Genomic DNA, 22368 nt, shown 5'->3' on the forward strand with positions numbered 1-22368 from the left:
GTAATACAGCAAAAATTTAAAAAAAAGAATGGGATTTTTGAATGATTTTTAAAACTTTCTACCTTAGCATAGCAAATTGCATAAATGCGTCCCGTTCTGATTAAAACCATTCCGATAAACCTTGTTTTACTTTTTATTATTATTATTTTTAAATATGAGAGAAAAAAAATATAAAGATATTTTTGTGTGTCTAAAGTTCGTCAGGTTCTTTTTTTTTTTTCTTTTTCTTTTTAGAATGTATAAACATCTAAGAATATGTAAACATACATATATTTTCATTCAACCTTTTTCTTTTTATTATTTTTTATTTTACATTAAATATAAGATTAGATAAGAGTATTTTTAAAGCATTATTGAAGTTTTATCTGCATAAACAATTTGATTTTTACTGCAATATAAGTTCAAAGCGTCGACAATAATTGGCAATAAGAAAGTTTATGTAACACAAGTGCTTTAACTTGGGTCTTGTTTTTATTATTTAGCGCCACGTTTTTTTTTTTTTTCTTTTTTAATGTTCACCCACCTGTCTCTAATAAGCCCACATTGTACGAACAATAGGCCCTGCTAGCGAGTTTTTATAAAGTTTGTAAAAATTAAAAGCTTAATAAGTGTGAATATAAATTTGTCAGCTTTGCATAAAATCGTGAGATACTGTGTCGAAAAATAACTAAAATAATTTGTTCTTTAATATTATTTTTGGTCATAAATGCTTACTGTTTTTGATGCAGGCCAAACCTATGTTGGCATAATCATGGTGGTCAAAAAAGCGTTTTCCACAAACCCTTTCAACTTTTAAAATGTTTAAACAAAACTAAAATACCTAGTAGCCAGAATTATTTTCAGCAAGGTGTTACAGAAGGTCTAGATTTTACATAAGTTTGTCTATAAAATGACTACCATTGAATGGTTCTATTTAAATACGAAGAGCTGCTGACAGCAGGCTAATTTTTTGCCAAACATCTTTCAAGGTCTTGTACAAATGGTTAAATCAATAAGTTGGCCAATCCAGTGATGGCTAATGAACTATATTACTAAAAACTCTAGCCTAGTTGATATCATCACCGGATTTTTTTAGATTATCGGAGATCTAAATGTTCTAAGTGTGCCACAACATGAAAGACATAAATCCACGTCACACCAAGTACATTAATGGGAGCTTGTATATTTTTGATGTCTACAAATAATACTTGCTACATTCAAATCACATGAGGTGTCTAATTTAGCTGAGTTTGTGTGAACCAGTGGTAATGTTTTCTTGAAATTGTGATGTTTTCTGGCAGTTCCTCAGAAGTAACAAGCATCTATTGCTTAATCATTATCCTTCACGACTCTTTGAGTTAAAAGCCATTTTGATGGTGAACTGGTATTATTTGAATTGTCAAAATAATGATTTCTAAACATTCTTTCAAAAATCCACTTCCTCCATCAATTCTAAGCTTAATCAAATACTCAAAGAATACTTCTCTTTACAAAAATCTTCATTTATGAGATCGGGCATTAAGATACTCCGATAGTTTACAACAACTTTCTGGTTGACTTGAGAAGAGCACTGGGTTAAAATTTCTAATATTTGCTATCCCATTAACTGAATCTTTGCACCTAAGTTTCGCATTACATATTTGATTTAGTAACTAAGGTGATTGTGGAAGCAAGCTTTTGCATGCCATTATTTGTGAAATTCAGGTCGTCCTTCACTAGGTTGAGATATCTTGATGAATCCACCTGGAGTAGCATCTTTGTTTGAAATTAATTGTGAGGCAATTTGTTTTGCGGCATTGGCATTTTTTCTGAAATTGGTTGTTTATGCAAAGAGAAAAGCGTTTTTTTGGTTGTTTGTAACGCTTCAAAAGTATTCCTACCCTTTAGCTTCAAGTGACCAGTCTGACAAACCAGGTATTGGCGATACTAATCTCTTGTTTCTATTTTTACAATGGTTTTTGAGAAGTTGTGCGACAGGCTTGTGAAATGTTCTTAGGGTCACTTGTATTTTGAAAAATTAAATTTACTGATTTTTTAAATTTTTTTCAGCTCGGAACTCCTGTGAAGGTTTTTACTTTCACAAGAGACAAACGGTTTTTCTACCATCCTTATGACTCCTCTCCCCCCCTCTCTTCTGCGCCCCAGTCTTAAGGACGTGATTATGAGGCTATTTAGTAAAATGTTGCTAAAGCAAAAAAATGAAACAGATACATCAGCTTTGTTAAACAGAAGAGTTTAGAGTAATAATTAACGGTTAACATTTACTTCAGTTTTAAGTCCGTGTTTATCTATGAAATATCATTTGCCCACAATGTATCGATTATTGTCTATTGAGTGTCAACTCTCGGTTGTCTTCAATAAAATTATAAACTATTTATTCATATAAAATCCTAAAAGAAAAAGTTTTTTTGTAGTTAATCTAATTATTATAATTTCCAAATACGAGAGTCCTATTTTTTTTTTATTCTTGATAAATGTCAGGTACCGAACATTTATTTTTATCTTCTTTATTAAAAACGCTACCAGTTTGAGAGTTAGATGCCAAGTTTTTTTTTGTTGTTCAAAATTTGTAGTAAAAAAAAAAAACTTTTAAAAGCTATCTTGGCCATAACTTTAAATAAATCTACACCAACTTATTTTTTTTTTTAAATATATATTAAAAACTAAAGAAGCCAAAAACAATTTTTAATAAGTTTAGTATTTTTGCAAAGATAATCTAAAAATCAAGTTAGTAAACTTATGGTTTGCATGCTAATACGAGCACGGTCGTTCAGAAGCGACAAGTTATTATACGCAAGCGCAGTAGAAACTTTAAAAAATTCAACTTTTAATAATGGCTACGGTCCGTAGCAACGAATTTTCTTATTTAGTTGACTGATCATTTATATATATTTCCATATAAATCAACATTTTAAACTCTTTCTAAAACTGAAATCATAATAAGCATATCTCAGTTGCATAAGAAAATGATTCAAATAAGATAAAGATTATATCAAAAAGTTTAAAGTTGCGCTTTTCTAAGTAAATTAACATTCTTGAATATGCTGATTTGTTTACACTTTTAAAAACACATCATCTAATTTTCTGAGCGTAGAAATTAAACAATTTTTTTTTAATTTAGATGAGTTTTTATAGTATTTAATACTTTTATCAGATCTTAGCACTCAATTTTTTCTTCTTGTAAATAAACATACAAACACACACACAGGTACATACATACATACATACATACATACATACATACATACATACATACATACATACATACATACATACATACATACATACATACATACATACATGCATACATACATACATACATACATACATACATATGTATGTATGTATGTATCTGTGTGTGTATTTCTTTTACATTTTGATATTTTTTACCTTCTGAATTGGGTTTATTTGCTATTCGATTTCTTAGGCAAACCAATAGCAAGAATTGTTTAGTTTTTCAGGTGTTTTTATTTTAATTTTAATTACTTATCTTCTCACTCCTTACTCTTACAGGTTTATTTACTTTTGCTTTGTATTCATATTTGGTCTCTTTATTGTTTGGTATTACAATAAACATTTGTGTGCTATTTCAGGATCAAGGACATATTGATGCAATGTTTTTAGCTGTTTGGCAACTTTTTACTGATCAACTTTAAAGATAAAATTTTTTTAAATTAGCTTGAAGCTTCCTTGAGTTACAATTTTGGTCAAATTAGATTAAAAATGTGCTCTAAACAGAATGGTTAATTTTTTCTTTAACACTTTCAATATTTTTCACTGAATTATGTGATAAGCCTTTTTTTTTTTTTTTTTTTTTTACTGTTTGACATGATACCAGAACTTTCATTATAATTTTAAAATACAAGAATGTTTTTCAAATATTTCCAAAATATATTTGTATATATAAACATGATAAAACAAGTTTATCTTTTAACACAATAAATATAAGCCAAAATTTTATCTATTACCCATTTATATATATATATATATATATATATATATATATATATATATATATATATATATATATATATATATATATATATATATATATATATATATATATATATATATATATATATATATATATATATATATTGGACCAGTGAAAAGTTGCCAAACAGCTGATGAAACATTGCATCAATACATAGAAGTTGTTCATGAATATGAAGCAAAAGTTAGAGCGGATTGCAAAAAAACCTGGAAGAGTAAGGAGTTTCCTGTTACTGGTCTAAGCCTCTGCTTAAGCAAACAAGTTACCAATTCATCAAAATATATACTAACATTAATGGCAATTGAGAAGATAAATATTATCAAACTGTTACAAAAAACTTTTTTTCATGAATTGGTTTTGACAAGGCTATATGTGTGTGTTTCCCTCATCATAGTTACGCCTTTGCCACAGCAATCTTGGTTTTTAGTTTGATAATGTAGAGACAGTTATTGAGAATATAACTACATCTAATTAGATTATATAGTTGTTTTATTGACAATAGATGCTTATTAAAAGCCTTAATCAAAATAAGAAATGTTATTAAATAAATGAAGATGATGATGATGATGATAAATAAATTAAGATGATGATGATGATAAATAAATGAAGATGATGATGATGATGATGATGATGATGATGATGATGATGATGATGATGATGATGATGATGATGATGATGATGATGATGATGATGATGATGATGATGATGATGATGATGATGATGATGATGAAACCAAATTAGATGCAAATGAGAATATTGATGATGATAACGATGGGGCTGATTGTGCTATTATTAATGATTTATCAAGGCAGATGCACTCGCTTATGATTAATATCTAAATCATTCTTTGATTGAATTAAACATATACATGCAACAGTCAAAATAATTAAAAGAGAATTTGTTTTAGTACTGGATATCAAATCTTTAGGTAAAATAAGCTGTTTTTATTTTGGACATAATGTTTCATTGAGTTGATTAACCTTTATATTTTCCACAAGACAGAAAAAACAAAATAAATTGTTCACATTTTTTTAAAGTTGCTGGTTGTTTTGATATTTTACCACAAAAATTACACTGGTAAAGCTGTAAATGAGGATTGATTTCTTTTTTTAGTTCTTCAATATCTATTTCCAAGTCATGTGCTGTCACAATCCTTTTTTTAATGGAAGCAATCGTGGAAGATGACAACACTTTTTTACCAATGCCAGGGCAACCAATAAGCTTTTTATTTTTGTTTTAGTGATGTAGTAACATTTAAACTTTTACTGAGTTTTTCTACCAGCTGACAACAATAGCATTCATTACAATCAGTTTTCCAGTTCATATTTAAAAGAAGTTTTGTTGATTTCATTCTTTTGATCACATTCTTTATGGTATCATAACATTTTGAAAAATTTTAGATGAGTGTACATTCTCTAAATCTGACAACATGACATGGAATACATATTTCAATGTTATTTTTTTTGGTTTATTCCAATAGGATACTTTTTTTTCCCAACCAAATATCCACAGGCCCTGTAAATAAGATTCAATATTTTGTAATGGATTTTCATCTAAAAGTAATAAAACTTTTTGGATAGTTCTTGTGAATAGCCATCAAACTTAACCACATGCATTATGTAGTGTTTACATTATCATGAAGTAAATTAAGCTAATAAATCAATAAAAAACTGCATATAAAGTAAAAGACTTTATTTAAAATTATTAGAAACATTTAGAAAATTTTTTAAATAAGGACAATTTTTATTTCACAAACAATATAAATAAAATGTTATCAATTTAGGACAATGGTTAGATGTAAATTTTGAACAAGAAAAAAAATTGAGTGCTAAGATTTTTTATAAGTAATATAAGGTTAAAAGATTCATATAAGTAAAAGTAGAAAGACTTTTAAGTTTTACCGCTCAAAAAAAATGTAAAAAGACTTCCAAATTTGTAAACAAATCAAAGAAAAAGTTTTTTTAGGTAGATCCTTTTCAATCATAAAATAATATTCCCCTTTCATTTTACTTACTTCTTAATAAAATTAAGTTACCGAGACACTACTAACAGCCTAAAAGCTGGTTATCAACGTAGACGATTTTAAAAAACACGATAAGTAATGAAAAATTGGTCGCTAAGTAAAAATTCATTCTGTAACGAAGGTCCGTAACCATTTTAAAAGTTCTAAAATTTTCATAATCCAACTGCGCTTGCACACATTAACCTGTCGCTTATTAAAAGAGTTTGAACGACCGTGCGAGGTTTCAGATAATTTTTCATATTTTATGAATTGTAATTTAAAAGATAAAAAATTAATTAGCTGTCTGTTTTTGAAACCTGGCCACACTGTGAGCCATAAAGACCACCAGGTTTAATTTCACCCCACCTCTAATTTTTGATTCTTATGCAAGTAATTTCAGTTTGGATAAGTATTTTTCAAGTATAAAACAAATTTGATGTCGATCATAAGTATTAGTTATTAAAGACTTGAAAAACGTATAAAAAAACAAAAAATTTAGCCTTAAAAATGAGAAAACCGGCTATATTTTGCGGCTTTTCCTTTGAAGCTATTTTAAAAAAAAACCATTTGGTAAAGGTATCAGATTTAAGGCAGTCCATTAGTGCAGTTTGAAAGAGTTTTATGGTGAACGGTAAAGAAATTTTGTTTCCGCATTGTCGGTGATTGTGGTTCAGAAAATTACGTTGCCACCGAATTGACAGTGCGGTGAAAGTAAATGCAGTAAATTTTATGGTGAAGGTCGGTGAATAAAATTGCGTAATAAATTTAATTTGTAGTGCCATTTAATAAAATTTCTTTTCTAAAGAAACTAAGTTTCAATTTTTTTTAAAGAAAAAAGGCGACATTAAGCCAAATTATTATTACCATAACTTTAAATGAAATCAATAAAGTAATACTGAAGAAATTCTGGTAATGGTGACAATCAATTTAAAAATTTAAACTTGTTAATTAAGAAATAATTTGTACTGCAATTTCCTAAAATGAGGGGTTAACCTCAACTTCTGCTTCCAGAGAAATCCTTTGGTGGGATGTTAGCTGACACCATCCTGGTGACTCACAAAAATTTTCAAAATCTTTTAATTACGTCTTCAGGAGACAGCTTTTTTTTTTTTTTGACTCATAATTTTCAATATGCGGCAGTAATTATAAGCCTTATTTGCCAGATTTCACAAACATTTGTTATAACTTGGTACTTTATTTTACATAGTCAATAAAAAGTTAAACCATGGTATATCCTAGTAGTTTTTCCCACACATGTTCCCTTCCTGTAATTACGATTCCTGAATTACTGAAAGAGCTTAAAATTTTGATAATTTATTTTCACAAAACATATTTAAATCAACATAATTTCCAAAATGACTTTTAACATAAAACAAAAGACAGATGTCTCACTTCCTAGATGTGTTTACTATTGTAATCAACCAGACAGTTTACCAAATGTTTTTCATAGTCTGGGTGAGTTAAAATCCTTTTGAACCTTTGCAAATGTTTTTTGAAGTTGCAGTGCATGGCTTCACTAAAAATACCTAGGGGTGTTTTTCCTTCTGCATGAATTAATTAATATGAAAAAAACTATGTGCTATTGGTGAAGCTGTTTCAGGCGGTGTAAGATACGGTTTTTGAAATTCATCAACTTTTGCTTCGTAGTCTTCATCCAGACTTGTTCCATAATAAGCAGAAACAACGTCTTTGAACTTTCTAAAAGTGTTCACAAAATCAAATACTTGAAATATAAATTCTTGTTCAGGAAGCTGCTGATGGAGGTCCGTATTTTTCATTAACTTTTTACAATCTTTCCCCACATATTGTCCACTATGGTAAAGCTGCTGTTGAATATTTAAATAGGATACCTATTTACTTGCTACTGTCCAAAAGTTGAGGTTACCCCTCAATTTGGCAAACTGTGATACATTAAACGATGACTTTTCACTTTAGATTAGTTTAGATCAATGACTAATTATCTGAAGCTGAAGTTTTACCTGGGGATGAAGTAGAATTATGAGATATAATAGAAAATGATAGCTGTTGGAAGAACAGCATATCCACACGCTGAGATTTTAGCTTCGAGGGTTTTTAGTTAGAACAAACACCCACGATTTCCAATTTCGATGTTGCAGACACATAACCATTTCCCGAACAGTTTAGATAGAACTTGAAACTCGTTTCAATGGTTTCTCCAATTATTTCTTTAATGGTTCTTTTGAGATAACTCGAATTCTACTGTCTAATAACAAGCGTTTGGTAACTTCTATACTCCCTCTGGATTGAAGATTTTAATTTTTGAGCACCTGTGGCTTGACTTCTGACTTGAGTGCTTTCAATGTCTTAAGACCCTTACAAGTTCTCAATTTCAATTAAAAGGACATCCTTAACATAAAAGGAAACCCCTTGCTTGCTGCTAGTACCTAAAATAAATTTAATGTAACCATTTTCACAACAAGTTAATTGGTTTTAACTGAAAGCTACCTTTTTTACAAAAAACTAAATTAATCTAGTACCTTTAGTTAACCATTACGCGTGTGACGGATGCTTCAGAAAAATCTTTTTGTAGGTGTCGTAATTCTCCGAGGAAACTCCTTTTCCTTGATGAAAAACAGTTGCCATGATTAAAAACAGTTCGTCAGAGCTGTTTTTCGTCACGGCTGAACAGAAAAAAATGGAAAGAATAGCATAAAACATGTCTAATGGCTTCCAAAGCTGGCCGAAGCTTCATAATGGACTTCATTATTATGAAGTTACTATTCAACCGAATTGCTACTGGATCAATTGTCTACAGCATCTTCAATTTGTCGCAAGCATTCTTGTTTTCTTTGATGGCGTCAATTTCGGTTTTGATCCGTAAGTTTGGTGCCAGACTCTTTTGGCGTTAGTCTACACAGTGTAGTTTGTTTGGTTACCTTGCTAACAAATTTGCACCTTCTAGCTTAAGCACGGCCTCAATGATCCTGTTTAACCGGTGGGTTAAATACATGACACCGTGTTGAATTTTAATGCTGAAATCATGCTGGAGTCTGTGTCGAAGATCCATTATTTTAACTGCAGTGTACTTCAAGCAATGACACTTTTCAGACATCTCTGAAAATTAATCCCTAAAATAAATTATACTTTTCGCGTTCATTAAATGAAGAACAATTGATAACAATCTTCTTCAAGTTGAAGTTCATCTTAACGTTTTGAATAGTTAGTGTTGAGTCAATCGACCTGCTGGCCCACAACTCACTCGTAAAAGCAGCACCTTCAACATGAGGGAGATGTTTGAGTAGTCATCGCTCCAATTTTTTTTGCGAGTTCTCAAACAAGTAAGTTTAAATCTCTAAAATATTTACTGTGTTAAAGCTGAAATTTAACAGATATTCGACGAATTACACTGTTGTCAGCAGTTTTAAATCAATTTAACTGTAAAAAATTATTACATGGAGAATGTAGTGGTAGAATTGATATTTAATCGGCAGTCAATGCTTGCCCCCATGAACCTTATGAAGCCCTCAGTTTCTGTAAAACTTAAGGGAAGATTTACCGTCCCCATTCGTTGCATAACTAAAGGAGAAATTTTTCGTTGCAAATGTGAAATCCATTTTAAACTTGAGCTGGGACGTTCAGATGGCTTTTACCTCAAGTCATTCGTTTTTTTTTGAGGCCAATTAACTTCCTTTTCTTTACTGATCTATTCAAAAATGCCAAACTCTTTGCCTCCCATTTTTCTTCATATTTTTCATTTTGGTTGAGAGTGTCCAGTTAGCATAGGCCTCTGCGTTTTCATTTTTTATCCTTGCTGGATTTCTAACAGCTCTACAGCTTCATTTAAAGGTTCAACATTGAGATAAAAGGTGATCTGAAAAGTGGACGATCGATTGCAGAGAAACTTTCTTAGACCTAGTTTCATGCGCCATAATTTAAATTTTATGGAGCTAAAATATTGCAATCGTTAAATCTGAAGATTCCTCTGTAAAACGTTGTTTCCCAGATTTTTTTAACAACTTTTTGTACTTCTTTTCGCAAAATCGTTTAATCCGCCAAAAAAAAAACTACATATCTTTGCAAGCGCACGCATTTAAAATCTAAAGTTTTCTACTTTGACAAATATTAATTTTAACTGCTCGCGGAGTTAAAAGTTATCACCACATTTTCGGTGACACTTGGTTGGGAAATATTTTCCATTTGGTGCAACAGAAAAAAAATGATTTGAAAAATAAAGAGTCCACGGGAAAAAACGGTAGGGTGACAAATTTCCATTTTTGAGATATCTCCTTTTCTTGGTTTAAAACCAAAAATAAGTATTGAAAAATTAATAGACATGTTTTACTGAATATATCACAAGAATTCATCAACAACTCAAAGGCAGATGCCATTCTTAACTTTTTAGCTTTACTACTTGGTGATAAGGAATTTTTTAAAAAAAGTTAAGGAGTTTAAAGAATCGAAGATCAATAATCTACTAAATCGTGTAAGTGAACCTTGTGAGTGTCCATTAGTGCTGACCTAAAGAATCAGCTAAAAATGTGACTCTTGATGTTTTTTTACGATTCTGCTATATTTTTCGGTGGATAGAGTGATTTCTTATAAAATATTTGAATGAAATACGCTGTTATCAAACTTAAAATATCTTTCAAAACAAGATGGTCTATTTATAATATGCAAGGGTGATTCCTTTATTCTCAAGCGCTTTTCAAATATTAAGCCTTTTATTAAATCAAATATTTGCTTTTCATAGACAACTTGGCATTTAAAAGACAACTTGGCGCTTCGGGACGAAATTCGTGTTTCAATATACTGAATGACTTAAAAAAGAAGTTTCGATCTAGGAGTATCTTCTAAATCATAATGTCGTAAGTGTTTACATTTTTCAAAAGTTTTGCCTGTCGAAATTCTTATTTCTAAACAAATTACTATTTTTCATTTTTTAATTGTATTTATTCTTGAATAATGAGTATCATTTTCAAATTACACTAATGCTTCACCAAAAATGCTAAATGTGACTTGATTAAAACATTTGTCAGCACTTTAGATGCTATTTTTAATTGAATTTAATTCTCATAGTGATACAATATAGTATTTAAGAAGTTTATTTGCTTGATAAACTTAAAACTGTGAATGCTGGATAAACCTAATATTATGAATGCTGGATAAACCTTATATCGTGAATGCTGGATAAACCTTATATCGTAAATAATTGGTATTGTATTTTATGAAGCTAACTGAAAAAATGTGTTAAACTATGTATTTTTATTTGTTATTGGTATTATCTGAAAAAAAATGCTCTTAAATTTAGAACATTTTTAATGTTTATCAAAAAATGTAAACATAAGTATGAAAGAAAAACTACACAAAAAAAAATTTCATCAATTTTTAAAACTTAATAATAATTCTAATGCAACAAAATATATCAATGAATTTAACGCACACCAGTTTAATCTTTGATAATAGGCAATATGGAGAATTTGCTGTTTTAGGCACAAAGTTCACATCATTTTGTTCATAACATTACATAACCGATTTACAATATTGATTTGAAGCCCAGTCAAGCTAGAACATAGGTCCATTATCATGTGATTTAATGAGAGGTAATAGATGTTTTTGTAAGCTCTCTTTAATGTATATCTAACTTGTAAATATGGACTCACTAATGTAAAGTGCTGATTTTTTGCTGCAATTAATGGCTTACCAAATCAAGGTTTTTTCAGCTAACTTACTGAAAACGAAATTTCAAATCATGCTTTTTGTATTAAAACTTCTTATCTGCTTTTCTATATTTTGAAATATAATAGCCCGAGGATTTTGATTATTGTACTTGATATAAATTTCATCATCTTAAATAATACAGAAATTTTTAGAAATAAAATTGTTGTACAACTTTCTGCAGCAGATTCTTGCACTTTTTTCATGAGTTTCAGAATAGCTTGGCACCTTTTGAGTTTTGAAAGAACTATTCTATTAAGGTTTTCCAAATTTTGTGAATAATTTTTCTCTGACATCTTTTTCTTTTGTCATTTTTTGAAACCACTAGATGTTATGAACAAAGTACAAACAAAACATTATTAACAGAACCTCTAAAAAAAAGACCTGTTTGTTATTTCACATTTATTCCCTTTACATCCTTTTCTCAAAGTTACTTGTAACAGTTTTTATTTCTAATCTAGATTCAAAATGTTTAGGCAAAACAGACCATCTTGTTTGAAAAAAGTGTTCAAAACAAAACATTTTAGCAGATTGTAATTATTCATACTACAAAACTGAAGTTATTATGAAATAAATATGATGGTTTTAAGAATCAAATTCTCAATTCATTCATCAGATAAGAATATTATTGATTTTATAATAAATTAAAAATAATTTATTGAAATGTTTTAAATTTGATTTTTGATTTTAATTAATGTGTTATCAGTTTTTGAAGCTTATCCACTATGTTTTAGTTAACAATTAAGTGTTACAGATCACTAGTATAGTTAAAAGTTCCTTTAACTTTTTTGAAGAAATATGTGATTTTGAAATCTATAAATTTGCTTCAAATTTTGGAACTCTAAGTTAATATTTCTCAACAACTATAACTTACTAAAATAAATTAATGTAATAAATAAACAAATAAAAATTGTTTAAAAAATTTTTTTAGGCTACTTGCCAAACCCAAAAGTGAACTCACCTTTGAAGAATTAAAGCAGAGAGAAGAAGAGGAGTTTAAAACAGGACCACTATCTGTACTTATGACTTCAGTTAAAAATAACACTCAAGTATTAATTAATTGTAGAAATAATAGAAAACTCCTTGGTAGAGTCAAAGCTTTTGATAGACATTGCAATATGGTTCTTGAAAATGTTAAGGAGATGTGGTATGAAATTCCAAAAACCGGAAAAGGAAAAAAAGCTAAGCCAATTAACAAAGACAGATACATTGCAAAGATGTTTTTGCGGGGTGACTCAGTCATTTTGGTGTTGAAAAATCCTATTGCATCTGCTAAACCCTAATTGAAGCTGAGTTGCTGTCTTAGAATGATTTGTTTTTGTGGATTGGATCTAAAACTCAGATGTTGTGGGATACTTCTATTTATTAAAGCTTTGTTAAAGTCTTTAACTTGGTTGCTTATGCTCTAACTGTAAAATATTTTACAGTTTGACTAATTGGTTTTTAATACTAAAATATACTTAACTACTAAAATATACTAAACTAATTAGATTTTTTTAAAAAAAATTTATTAATATTCATAAATTCTAAACAAGTAATGAAGATCTATTAAGTTAAATGTTTTATAATTTAGTAAACATTTACTGATGACAGTGTAAAAGGTTTTTTTTGAAAATTTGAAGACGTTTTTCACGAAGAATTGACAAAACCCTACAAATAGTTATTTAGCCTATTTTATTCTTAAACTAATTCTTTAATAACACCCATGAGCCTAAAATCAAATCCCCCTCCTCCCCTTCCCTAAATTTGTAAGTAGCTTCCTGGGATACAAATTATTTAGATAGCTGTCTTAAATTAAGTTCGGTAGTATATCGTCAGTTATCGCAGTTAATAGGATTGTTACTTGGGCTTTATTAACAACGGTTTAATCATGAAAATGCAAGAAATCTAAATGTAATTTAGATTCTAGCCTCAGATTATCTCATTACACAAATTTAAATATCTTAAATTGTAACATCCTTCTAAAACAAATAATAGTACAAAATAGTACTAACAGAATACATAACAAGACCAAAAAGAAAAACAATAGTACTAAAACATATTAGTATAAATAGTGTACTGTCTTCACTGCTCCCCAAAATTGTATTTAGCCCTAACCTCATGGCCTGAGAAAATTCTTCGTTAGAAGATTACAACTTGTAGTTTATAAAAAGGTAAACCCTGAAGTCAGATGTTAAAGTATGCCTGAGAAACTTGGATTTAAAATTTCACCAAAACTAAAGTGGTTTTATGGCCCCAGCGACAACTCAATTTTGCATGATAATTATTCTTTTTTTTTAAATATCAAAGACACTGTTTGTTAATTTTTTTTACAAGGACTTTAACATTCTATATACCAGGTATTTGATTAACATCAAATTAAGACAAAAATTCTTTTTAGTTTTAAAGGGTTGGAAACATTAAATTTTGAGAGGTTTGTAGCAATAATTTTTCTGTTAAAGTTTTTTATTTGATAACAAAAATCCTTGTAAATAATTTGCATGAGCAGATTAAGTGGATGCGTTACATGTATTTAGCATTGAAGTCTGCTAAACAATTTTTTAGACTTGTTCTGTAATTTGGATTTGTAGAGTCTCATTTAAATCGATCCCAACAAGTTTGAAAAGTGTGGTGGAAGACTTCAATAGTCTGCCCGCTATAAATTCCAAGTGAGCATCCTTTTCTCTGAATTCAATGCTCAACATGATAAAATCAATATTTTTTTTTTTTCAAAACTTCCCATGCTTTTCGTATGTGAATGATGCATTTTTGTTCAAAACTCATACTTATATACATTAAAGTGCGAAGTACTTTTATCAACTTGTTAATCCTTTAAAATTACTGCCAGATTGATCATATTTTTTCCTAATTCTTAAATACAAATTATAACACAATCAAGTTCAATCTGATTGTATTACAATTTGTACAATAAATATCTAAAAAAAATGTGATCCGAAGATGATCACAAATAACACCGATTATGTATTATAACTCATATCATCGAATCTACAGTATAATAAATTTCTAAAAAAATGGTTAGTTCAAACATGGCATGCTGTAAAAATGCAAAGTTGAGTTGTCATTTGGGCCATAAAACCACCTTATTTTTAGTGAAATTTTAAATGCGACTTTCTCTGATATACTTTAATGCCTGATTTCAAGGTTTATATTTCTGTTAACTACAAGTTGTACTCTTTCAACAACCCAAAAATTTTCTCGGTCAAGAGGTTAGAGCTAAATACAATTTTGGGGAACAGTGTCTTCACACTTAAGTAAGCCCTTAAAAACTAAACCGATGAGAGACGTGATTAAGTTAATACTAATTGCATAATTCATGATTAAGTTCAAACTCGGTATAGAAGTAATGTAGGTCGAGATATATTGCCCTAAAAATACTTTCAAAAAATAAAATCAACAAAGGAGTAAACTTTACATGAGTAATTAAAAAGGGTTGCACAACATTTGTTATACAATGCGTCGGCCGAAAAATGGTATTTGTGTTGTGACTGTTATTTCTTTTTACGAGTCTATTTAGACGCCCAGGAAAAAAAGTTCTATAAAACTTCTTTAAACTTTTGAAACATATGGGCTATAGAAACTCTATAGGATTCTATAGAACTTCTATTAAATCCTGCTAATTTCTATAGAAATTCATAAAGAACTTTTTTTTTTTTACATATATTTATACAAAAAAAAAGTATTATAGCAAGTTCTATAGAAATTAATAGACATTCTATAGAAGTTCTACAGATTTTCTATAGACAATATGTTTCAAAAGTTTATAGAAGTTTTATAGAACTTTTTGTCCTGGGCGTGCAAAAATCCATAATTTAATCAATCCTTAAAATTTAAAACAGTAATTAAATCGTGAATGTCGTTAAACACTTTGTTCTTACAGCTTTTTAATTGTTTTAAACCAGACCTTTGAAAGCAGCTACTCTCGGGAACTAAATACAAGAGGGGGTCTAAATAACTGTGAGGTGGGATTTTTTTTATTTTTAATTATTTAGGCGAATGGGTACTTGTTCAACAAGAGGGTGGTTAGTTCTCATCAAACTAACCCATGTTGTATTATTCAAAAAGACAAGTGTATTTTATGCTAAAGAAGTCTAAGAAAAAGTTTAAACTGCAGTAATGTCAGTCTCTAATCAAACAATTTTCAAAAATTTCGGTAGTCTTCTTCCGCCTTTTGTTTGTGCTTTTTTACTTCCATTTCTTTCTCTCCTTAGTTATCGTTGTTCACCAAATCCTCCATATAAATTTTCTAGAAAAATGTTCTCTGTATATTTTTATATCCTTGTTCCAAGATTCATGTCCTTCTTCGGACAGTAAACCTAAAGACACTATAGAATTTTTGAATGTTACTTCCATGAAATAGTATTTTAGGTGAGGTTGTTGACAGGGGAAATCATGGGTAATGATTTATAAATATGTCTCCGAAGAGAAAGCCCCCAAAAAAATCTCTTCCCTTCTCTTCCCTTCTCTTCCCTTCTCTTCCCTTCTCTTCCCTTCTCTTCCCTTCTCTTCCCTTCTCTTCCCTTCTCTTCCCTTCTCTTCCCTTCTCTTCCCTTCTCTTCCCTTCTCTTCCCTTCTCTTCCCTTCTCTTCCCTTCTCTTCCCTTCTCTTCCCTTCTCTTCCCTTCTCTTCCCTTCTCTTCCCTTCTCTTCCCTTCTCTTCCCTTCTCTTCCCTTCTCTTCCCTTTTCTTCCCTTCTCTTCCCTTCTCTTCCCTTTCTCTTTCCTCCTCACAATATTCATATAAGTGGAAAAATTTCCGCGCTGCATTTCTATCGTTTGTATACCACCAAACAAAGGTTTGGGGGTTGTCTACTTAAAGTCCTATTTTTTTTGACAAAATTCTTCTTGTAAATGCTTCTTTCTAATTTCTAATTTAGTTTTTGTCGTTTGCCTTCAAATTTGTCATTTATATATCTCCAAACGGTTGCTGATATGAATTAAACGCTCAAATAGGCGAATTGGGGATATTCCATAATTTAAATAAGCGCTGTTAGCACTTTTTAAAATTAAAGTTTTTTTTTACTTAAATGATACAGATAGCATCGTTGATGGGATTCAGTGTCAGTTATGGCATTTATTGTTTTCCCGTTGATCATCCAAAAAATTAAATGATGTTTTAGAAACTTTTTGTAGCCATTGAATTCTAGCTGGGACAATCTCAATGACTCTATCTGTGTACTGACACAGTCGACTTGATCTTTGATAAAGTTTGTAGTATTTTCAGTAACTTACTTTAATGGTCTGTAACTCCTAGAAGAGTACGTAATGGGATTTCTCTATACAACCTTTTTGCCAGAATTATCTACGTTATCTATTTCTAATTGTATTGAAGCGATAGTTATTTAAAAAATACTTTAGTCGGAAACTGTCTTGAAATAACTGCTTATATTTAGCTTTTTCCGATGTTACATCCCTATACGCATGCCTTGAAGACAATTTTATGGAAGTAAGGAAATCACATTTTCTAATGACTGGAAAAAGTCTTGCAGCTGTATAGTCTAATAACTCTTTAAAAGGTGATTCTACAAATGATTCAGTAACATTTATAATTTTGTGCCAACATTTTTTTCTTACAGAAGTAAAATAGGTTCATATGGAGGATACAAATCGTAATTATGTTCGTTTGCACTTTGACGCATTAAGTTATATAGAAATTTCGTAAGTTTGGCACCAACAAAAAAAGTGTCAAAGATTCATTTTCAGTTAAAGATGTGAAAGATTTTTCAGAACCCGTATCTTTTCTTGTGACAATGGCTTTCAACTATTTAGCAGATTTTAGCTAACTTTCTTCTCTTAACTTCATTTCAGCTGCAAATAACAGTTCAATACTTGATCACTCCTTCCTTAAATCCTCCTTAAAGCTTTTTTACGTTTAGATTGGATACTGCTATCGGAAAGCTCTTTTGCAGGTCTTTCAACATCAATAGTTTGTTTTTCAATTTTTTTTCTAACGACAAACATAAGACTTGTATCAAACCAGGATATTTCTTTTTTACTGAAAAAGTTTTTGCTTCTTCCTGCTAAATTCCATTTCTCTCTGTATTTGAACACAAACTTTGATAGTAAGGGAAGCATCCGATAAATTATCTTTCATACGTAGAACATTCTTAGCCTAAGTGATCAAATATTTTTCATTGTTGTCTGCTGAACTACACTTTGTAATATTCTACTAGCTGCCGGCGAGATATCCTGACATTTTCAGATGATGAACCTAAAAATCCTTATAAAATTTTTCACCGCATATTCTGAAGACTTATCACCATATCTCGAACCAAAATTATTGCAAAATTTTTTTTTTTTGGCAAAAAAACATGTTTTTTAATAGGGAGTTTTGTCACGTGACATTTTATCGCCGAAAAAAATATACCGAACGTTTTTGAAAAACTTCGTCCAAAAAACGCAACAAATGATTTTATGTAGGTGTCGAAGAATGAAAACCCACCCATGAAAATAAATAGTATATATGCATATATAGATGTTATTTTTTTTAGAAAAGGTTGCATTACAATAATTTTTTTGGGGACGTTGTTTTGCTTTAGAATTGATAAAGTTATTTAACTTTAAATGCTTCAGTTTTGTTTATATACAAGTAAATTAAGCTAATTCTTTCGTCCCCACATAAAAATAGATTCTGCAACTATTTATTTATTATGTCAATCAGTTTTTTTTTTTTTTTGTTTTTGGTAGTCTAATAGGGTGGGTTTTTTGTTTTCTAAGTGGAAATTTTATAAATTTCCCCCGTCTTTAGATATTTTATTGTTAACGCAACTTTTTACGCAAGAAAAAAAAAAAGATATATTTCATAAAATGTATTCGGAAATATTTCATAAAATGTATATGAATTGAAAATATTAAAACACGAATATCTTTGGAACTAAATAAGCTACAGAAGTGGTTGAAACCATTTTGAAAATTAAATATATTAAGGAATCCGATGCATTTTAAATAAAAAAGATTTACATTGGCTATAAAAATTGCCTAAGCTCCCTATTTTTAATTTTAATTTTTTTTTTGTCCGCCATTATGTTTTTTTTTGCATATAAATTTATATTAGAGATTCAATTTTTTTGATTCAGATGTTCAGATTTTTTCAACAGCCACACCTGCCTACTTTTTGAAATCTCCGATTTACCTTCATTTCTTTAGCTTCATTCTACAGGGTTCAAAACTTTAAAGTATGGTAATCGAATAAAACGAAATAAAGATTATTTTTGGAGATGATTTCGTTTTGGTAATTAAACCACTTCAAAGTAAAAAATAATAATTTATCCATAATGAAAATATTATATAAGCATTTTTAAAATGCAATAAATCACTTTTAATGAGGAAGTTATTTTTATTTGATAGTAAAATGAATAATTTTGTTATTCGTATCGGTCAACTTGACGTCTCGTAAAACAATTGAATATTTGGTTCAAATGTTTCATGGAACGTCAAGTTGGAGAACGTCATTGGCTGGAGAAAACCAATTCCCATCGAAATATCTGTCACATGTAGTGTTTAGTTTCATTTTCACATTTTAAATTTGGCTACGAATTTGTAAAAATCCCCCCGTGTATTTCAATTTATTGTAATATCCGGAACAGCTGTCAAGAGCGGGTGTCGGGTAATCAGCATCACGAAAAATCTACGAAAATGGGAACACGTTTTGATACTAAAAGTACCGCAACCACAGTTAATCGCTATTCTCCGGAATTTTATAACAAACTGAGCAGAAATAACAAAACACGAAACGCTGATGCTTATCAGATTCCTCAGAGATTTTTTGCTTTGTTAAGTTTCATCAATGATTTTACAAGCTTTTGTTATTACATCACATGTAGAAAAATTTTCACCAGCTTCTCTTTTTCAAAAGCTTTTAACTCACAATGGCTTCAACTAAATCTTGTATTAATAAATCTGGATGAAAACCTTTTCCTCTTTTCCTCTGTTTTTTCAGGATAACAACTGGAGTCGAAATAGTTACTGTATTTGGAGACCAGAAAATATGCAAAGATTTTAAACTGTACCAAACATCTTATTTAAATGATTTTCTCCATTAGCACTAAAGCTTTTAGTCTCACAAATGAATGTAAGTATGATATGCTTGCTGTTAGAATGCTAATGGTTGAACAAGATTAAAAGCTTAGATTACCAATAACAACTGAAACTCTTGGGTAAGTTGTGGACAAGAAACTGAAATGCTGCTAAGCATGAAAATTGGCTTGATAATAAAAAGAGAAGAATATTAGAAACGCTAAATTGTTTAACTTGTTTCTTATAAACCATAACAAAAACTGTATTGACACTACGGACCTGAGGTCACATCGGCTCAACAAAGTAGCAGAATTTTTTTACTAGTAGTATTTACTTACTTTTAGTATTAATTTAGTTGACTCTGCGATTATTTTCTGAACTTATGCAGTATATTTTTAATTAGTTTTTTAAAGAGAAGTTAATTATAACATAGAATGATTACAACAAAAAAAAATCATCGTATGCCACAAAGATTTTTTTATGTTATATGTATTTTTTTGGAAAAAATATTACCTCAAAATATTTTAATATTTATAATAAAAATTTTTTGTGAAAAAAAAAAAGTGGCAATTGTGTGAGCGAGTACTCACGGTATGCAGCATTGTTACATACCGCAAGTACTTGTTATGAAACGGATGTAAGTTTGTATGGGATTTTAATCAGGTTTGTTGCAAGTTTGCAACGAAGTGTTGAAGAATTCCCATCTGATGAAGCTTTTATGAGTATGGTATTGGAATGCAGCACACACATCAATACGAGTCCAGAATCCCAGCATTTGATTTGACACTTAAAATCAAGTTTCGGCAGATATGGCTTCATTTTTATTTTTAGCAATGAACTATCTGCTTATCATCATAAAAGTTTTAAAAGAGCATTCAAACCTCCTCATTATTTATCTTTTAACTTTTACACTATTTTGTATATTTTGCAGAACGTTTACGGAGATCACTGCAACTACTGACTCATCTTGTAATGTAGCCCTTACAAAAAAACCCAGTGAACTTCCAGTGAAAAATTGTTCCAAAACCCAGCGAACTTCCAGTGATCTTGTTCCAAAACCCAGTTAACTCCCAGTGAACTTTTCTAGTGAACTTCCAGTGATCTTTCATAGCTAATTAGCTATGAAAGTTAACTTTCATGCTTTTATATATAAAAAATGGAAGTTTAGCGAATTCGCTGGAATTTTATTTTTTAGCATATATATTTTTTAAAACGTTCATAAATATTTTAAATATTTAAAACCGTTAAGCGCGAAATAAGACAAATTAATCATAGGAAAAAAAAAAGTTTAATATAACATTTATTTAAAAATATCGATATTTAGAATAAAAATACAATGTATAAATAATAAACTACCTTAAGTATGAATACAAATTTTCATAAATTTTTAACAAGAAAATATAAAGTAAATTCACTAATATAAAGTAAATGTTTTTTTTATTGACCTTATGGCTATATTTATGGCTTAGATTTTGTAAATCTGAGCCATAAATACGGGAACTCCATGAGTATTAACAACAAGTCTAATTGTTGCTTGCCCATTTTCTTCAAGATCTGCTAAATGTATCCAATTGTTATCGCAAGTATTTTTAAGCTGTTTGTTTATGTTTAAAATATGAAAAAAAAATGCATTTCTTATGAAGATAGGATAATGTAAAATATTTCAAGTATTTTGGACACTGCTTATTAAGACTTAAAGCAACTTCACAAACATCACATAAAAAAACTTTTTCATATAACTCTTTTTCCTTCTTAAAAAACTTCAAAAACAAATATTTAGATGTAGGCAAAACACTGTGTGACAATAAAATAGTTAAGAGAGTTAACAACGCCTCATAGGACAAATTAAAGCGCAAAACAAAAGTCATTATGTATAAACATGCATTAGAGACATTTATCTTTGAGCCAGGATACAGAGGTGGACTCTCTGAACTTTCATTTTTATCAAACTCATTATTGGTTGTTTCATTTTTTGGTTCATCTTAGTCAGATAAGTGATCCATAAATTCATCGTCAATAGAATGATTGTCATCAGAGGTACTCTCATTCTGTTGTTGAGCACAGTAAACTTTTGACATCCTCCAACGTGTTGTTCTTGGAATACTTACTTCCCCTGATTGCCATTTCTTGTAGCAACCAATTCTAGGCATCTAAAATAAAAGAGGCAAGCAGGTAAAATTAAACTTTAGTTAAACAAGATTAACATCAGAAAGAGAACAAGAGAAACTATTGTGCTTAACCTAATTGTGCTTAAATAACAATGATGCTTATTTTACAGCTAGTTCTTTAGTATATACAATACAAACTATACTTTTATTTGATGAAAATTTTTTATCAAGTGTATGATGTATATATAAATACCAAATGCATATATATGTTAAATGAAGGTGTTTAAGCGGTATAAAATTTTATAATTTTATTTAAATTTTATAATTATTCAGAAAATTTAATATTCTTTTGAAAATTATAAAACTTACAAAATATCTATTCTGATGAGTCTTAATTGATGAAATTTTCTGATGCCTTAGTTGATGAAACACAGTGTAAAATGAAATAAGTTTGATAAATGATTTTTACTAATTTATTATTGCTATGTTCTTTTAAGAACATTGAGCACTCTATTTTAAGAATACATTTAAAATTATTCGGATATATACATGTATACATATATGTATGAATATATATATATATATATATATATATATA

The 22368-nt window shown here is 29.5% G+C and overlaps 1 protein-coding gene and 1 long non-coding RNA gene across 2 annotated transcripts; both read left to right on the plus strand.

Moving 5' to 3' along the window:
- Nucleotides 1-4090: 4090 nt before the first annotated feature.
- On the plus strand, nucleotides 4091-5198 carry LOC149889946 (uncharacterized). The gene is made up of 2 exons (XR_016451583.1): nucleotides 4091-4901; nucleotides 5087-5198. It is a non-coding gene; the product is annotated as an uncharacterized LOC149889946 (long non-coding RNA).
- A 5450-nt stretch (nucleotides 5199-10648) lies between these two features.
- LOC145183476 (small nuclear ribonucleoprotein Sm D2-like) lies at nucleotides 10649-13083 on the plus strand. Its single transcript, XM_090084384.1, has 2 exons — nucleotides 10649-10801; nucleotides 12583-13083. The coding sequence occupies exons 1-2, from the start codon at nucleotides 10797-10799 to the stop codon at nucleotides 12932-12934; spliced, it is 357 nt and encodes a 118-aa protein (XP_089940510.1). The 5' UTR covers nucleotides 10649-10796; the 3' UTR covers nucleotides 12935-13083.
- The last annotated feature ends 9285 nt before the right edge of the window (nucleotides 13084-22368 follow it).

Source organism: Hydra viridissima, unplaced genomic scaffold (assembly GCF_058129835.1).
Source record: "Hydra viridissima isolate aposymbiotic clone 2 unplaced genomic scaffold, HvirCarnegie_v1 scaffold_4, whole genome shotgun sequence".
NCBI classification, from domain to species: domain Eukaryota; kingdom Metazoa; phylum Cnidaria; class Hydrozoa; order Anthoathecata; family Hydridae; genus Hydra; species Hydra viridissima.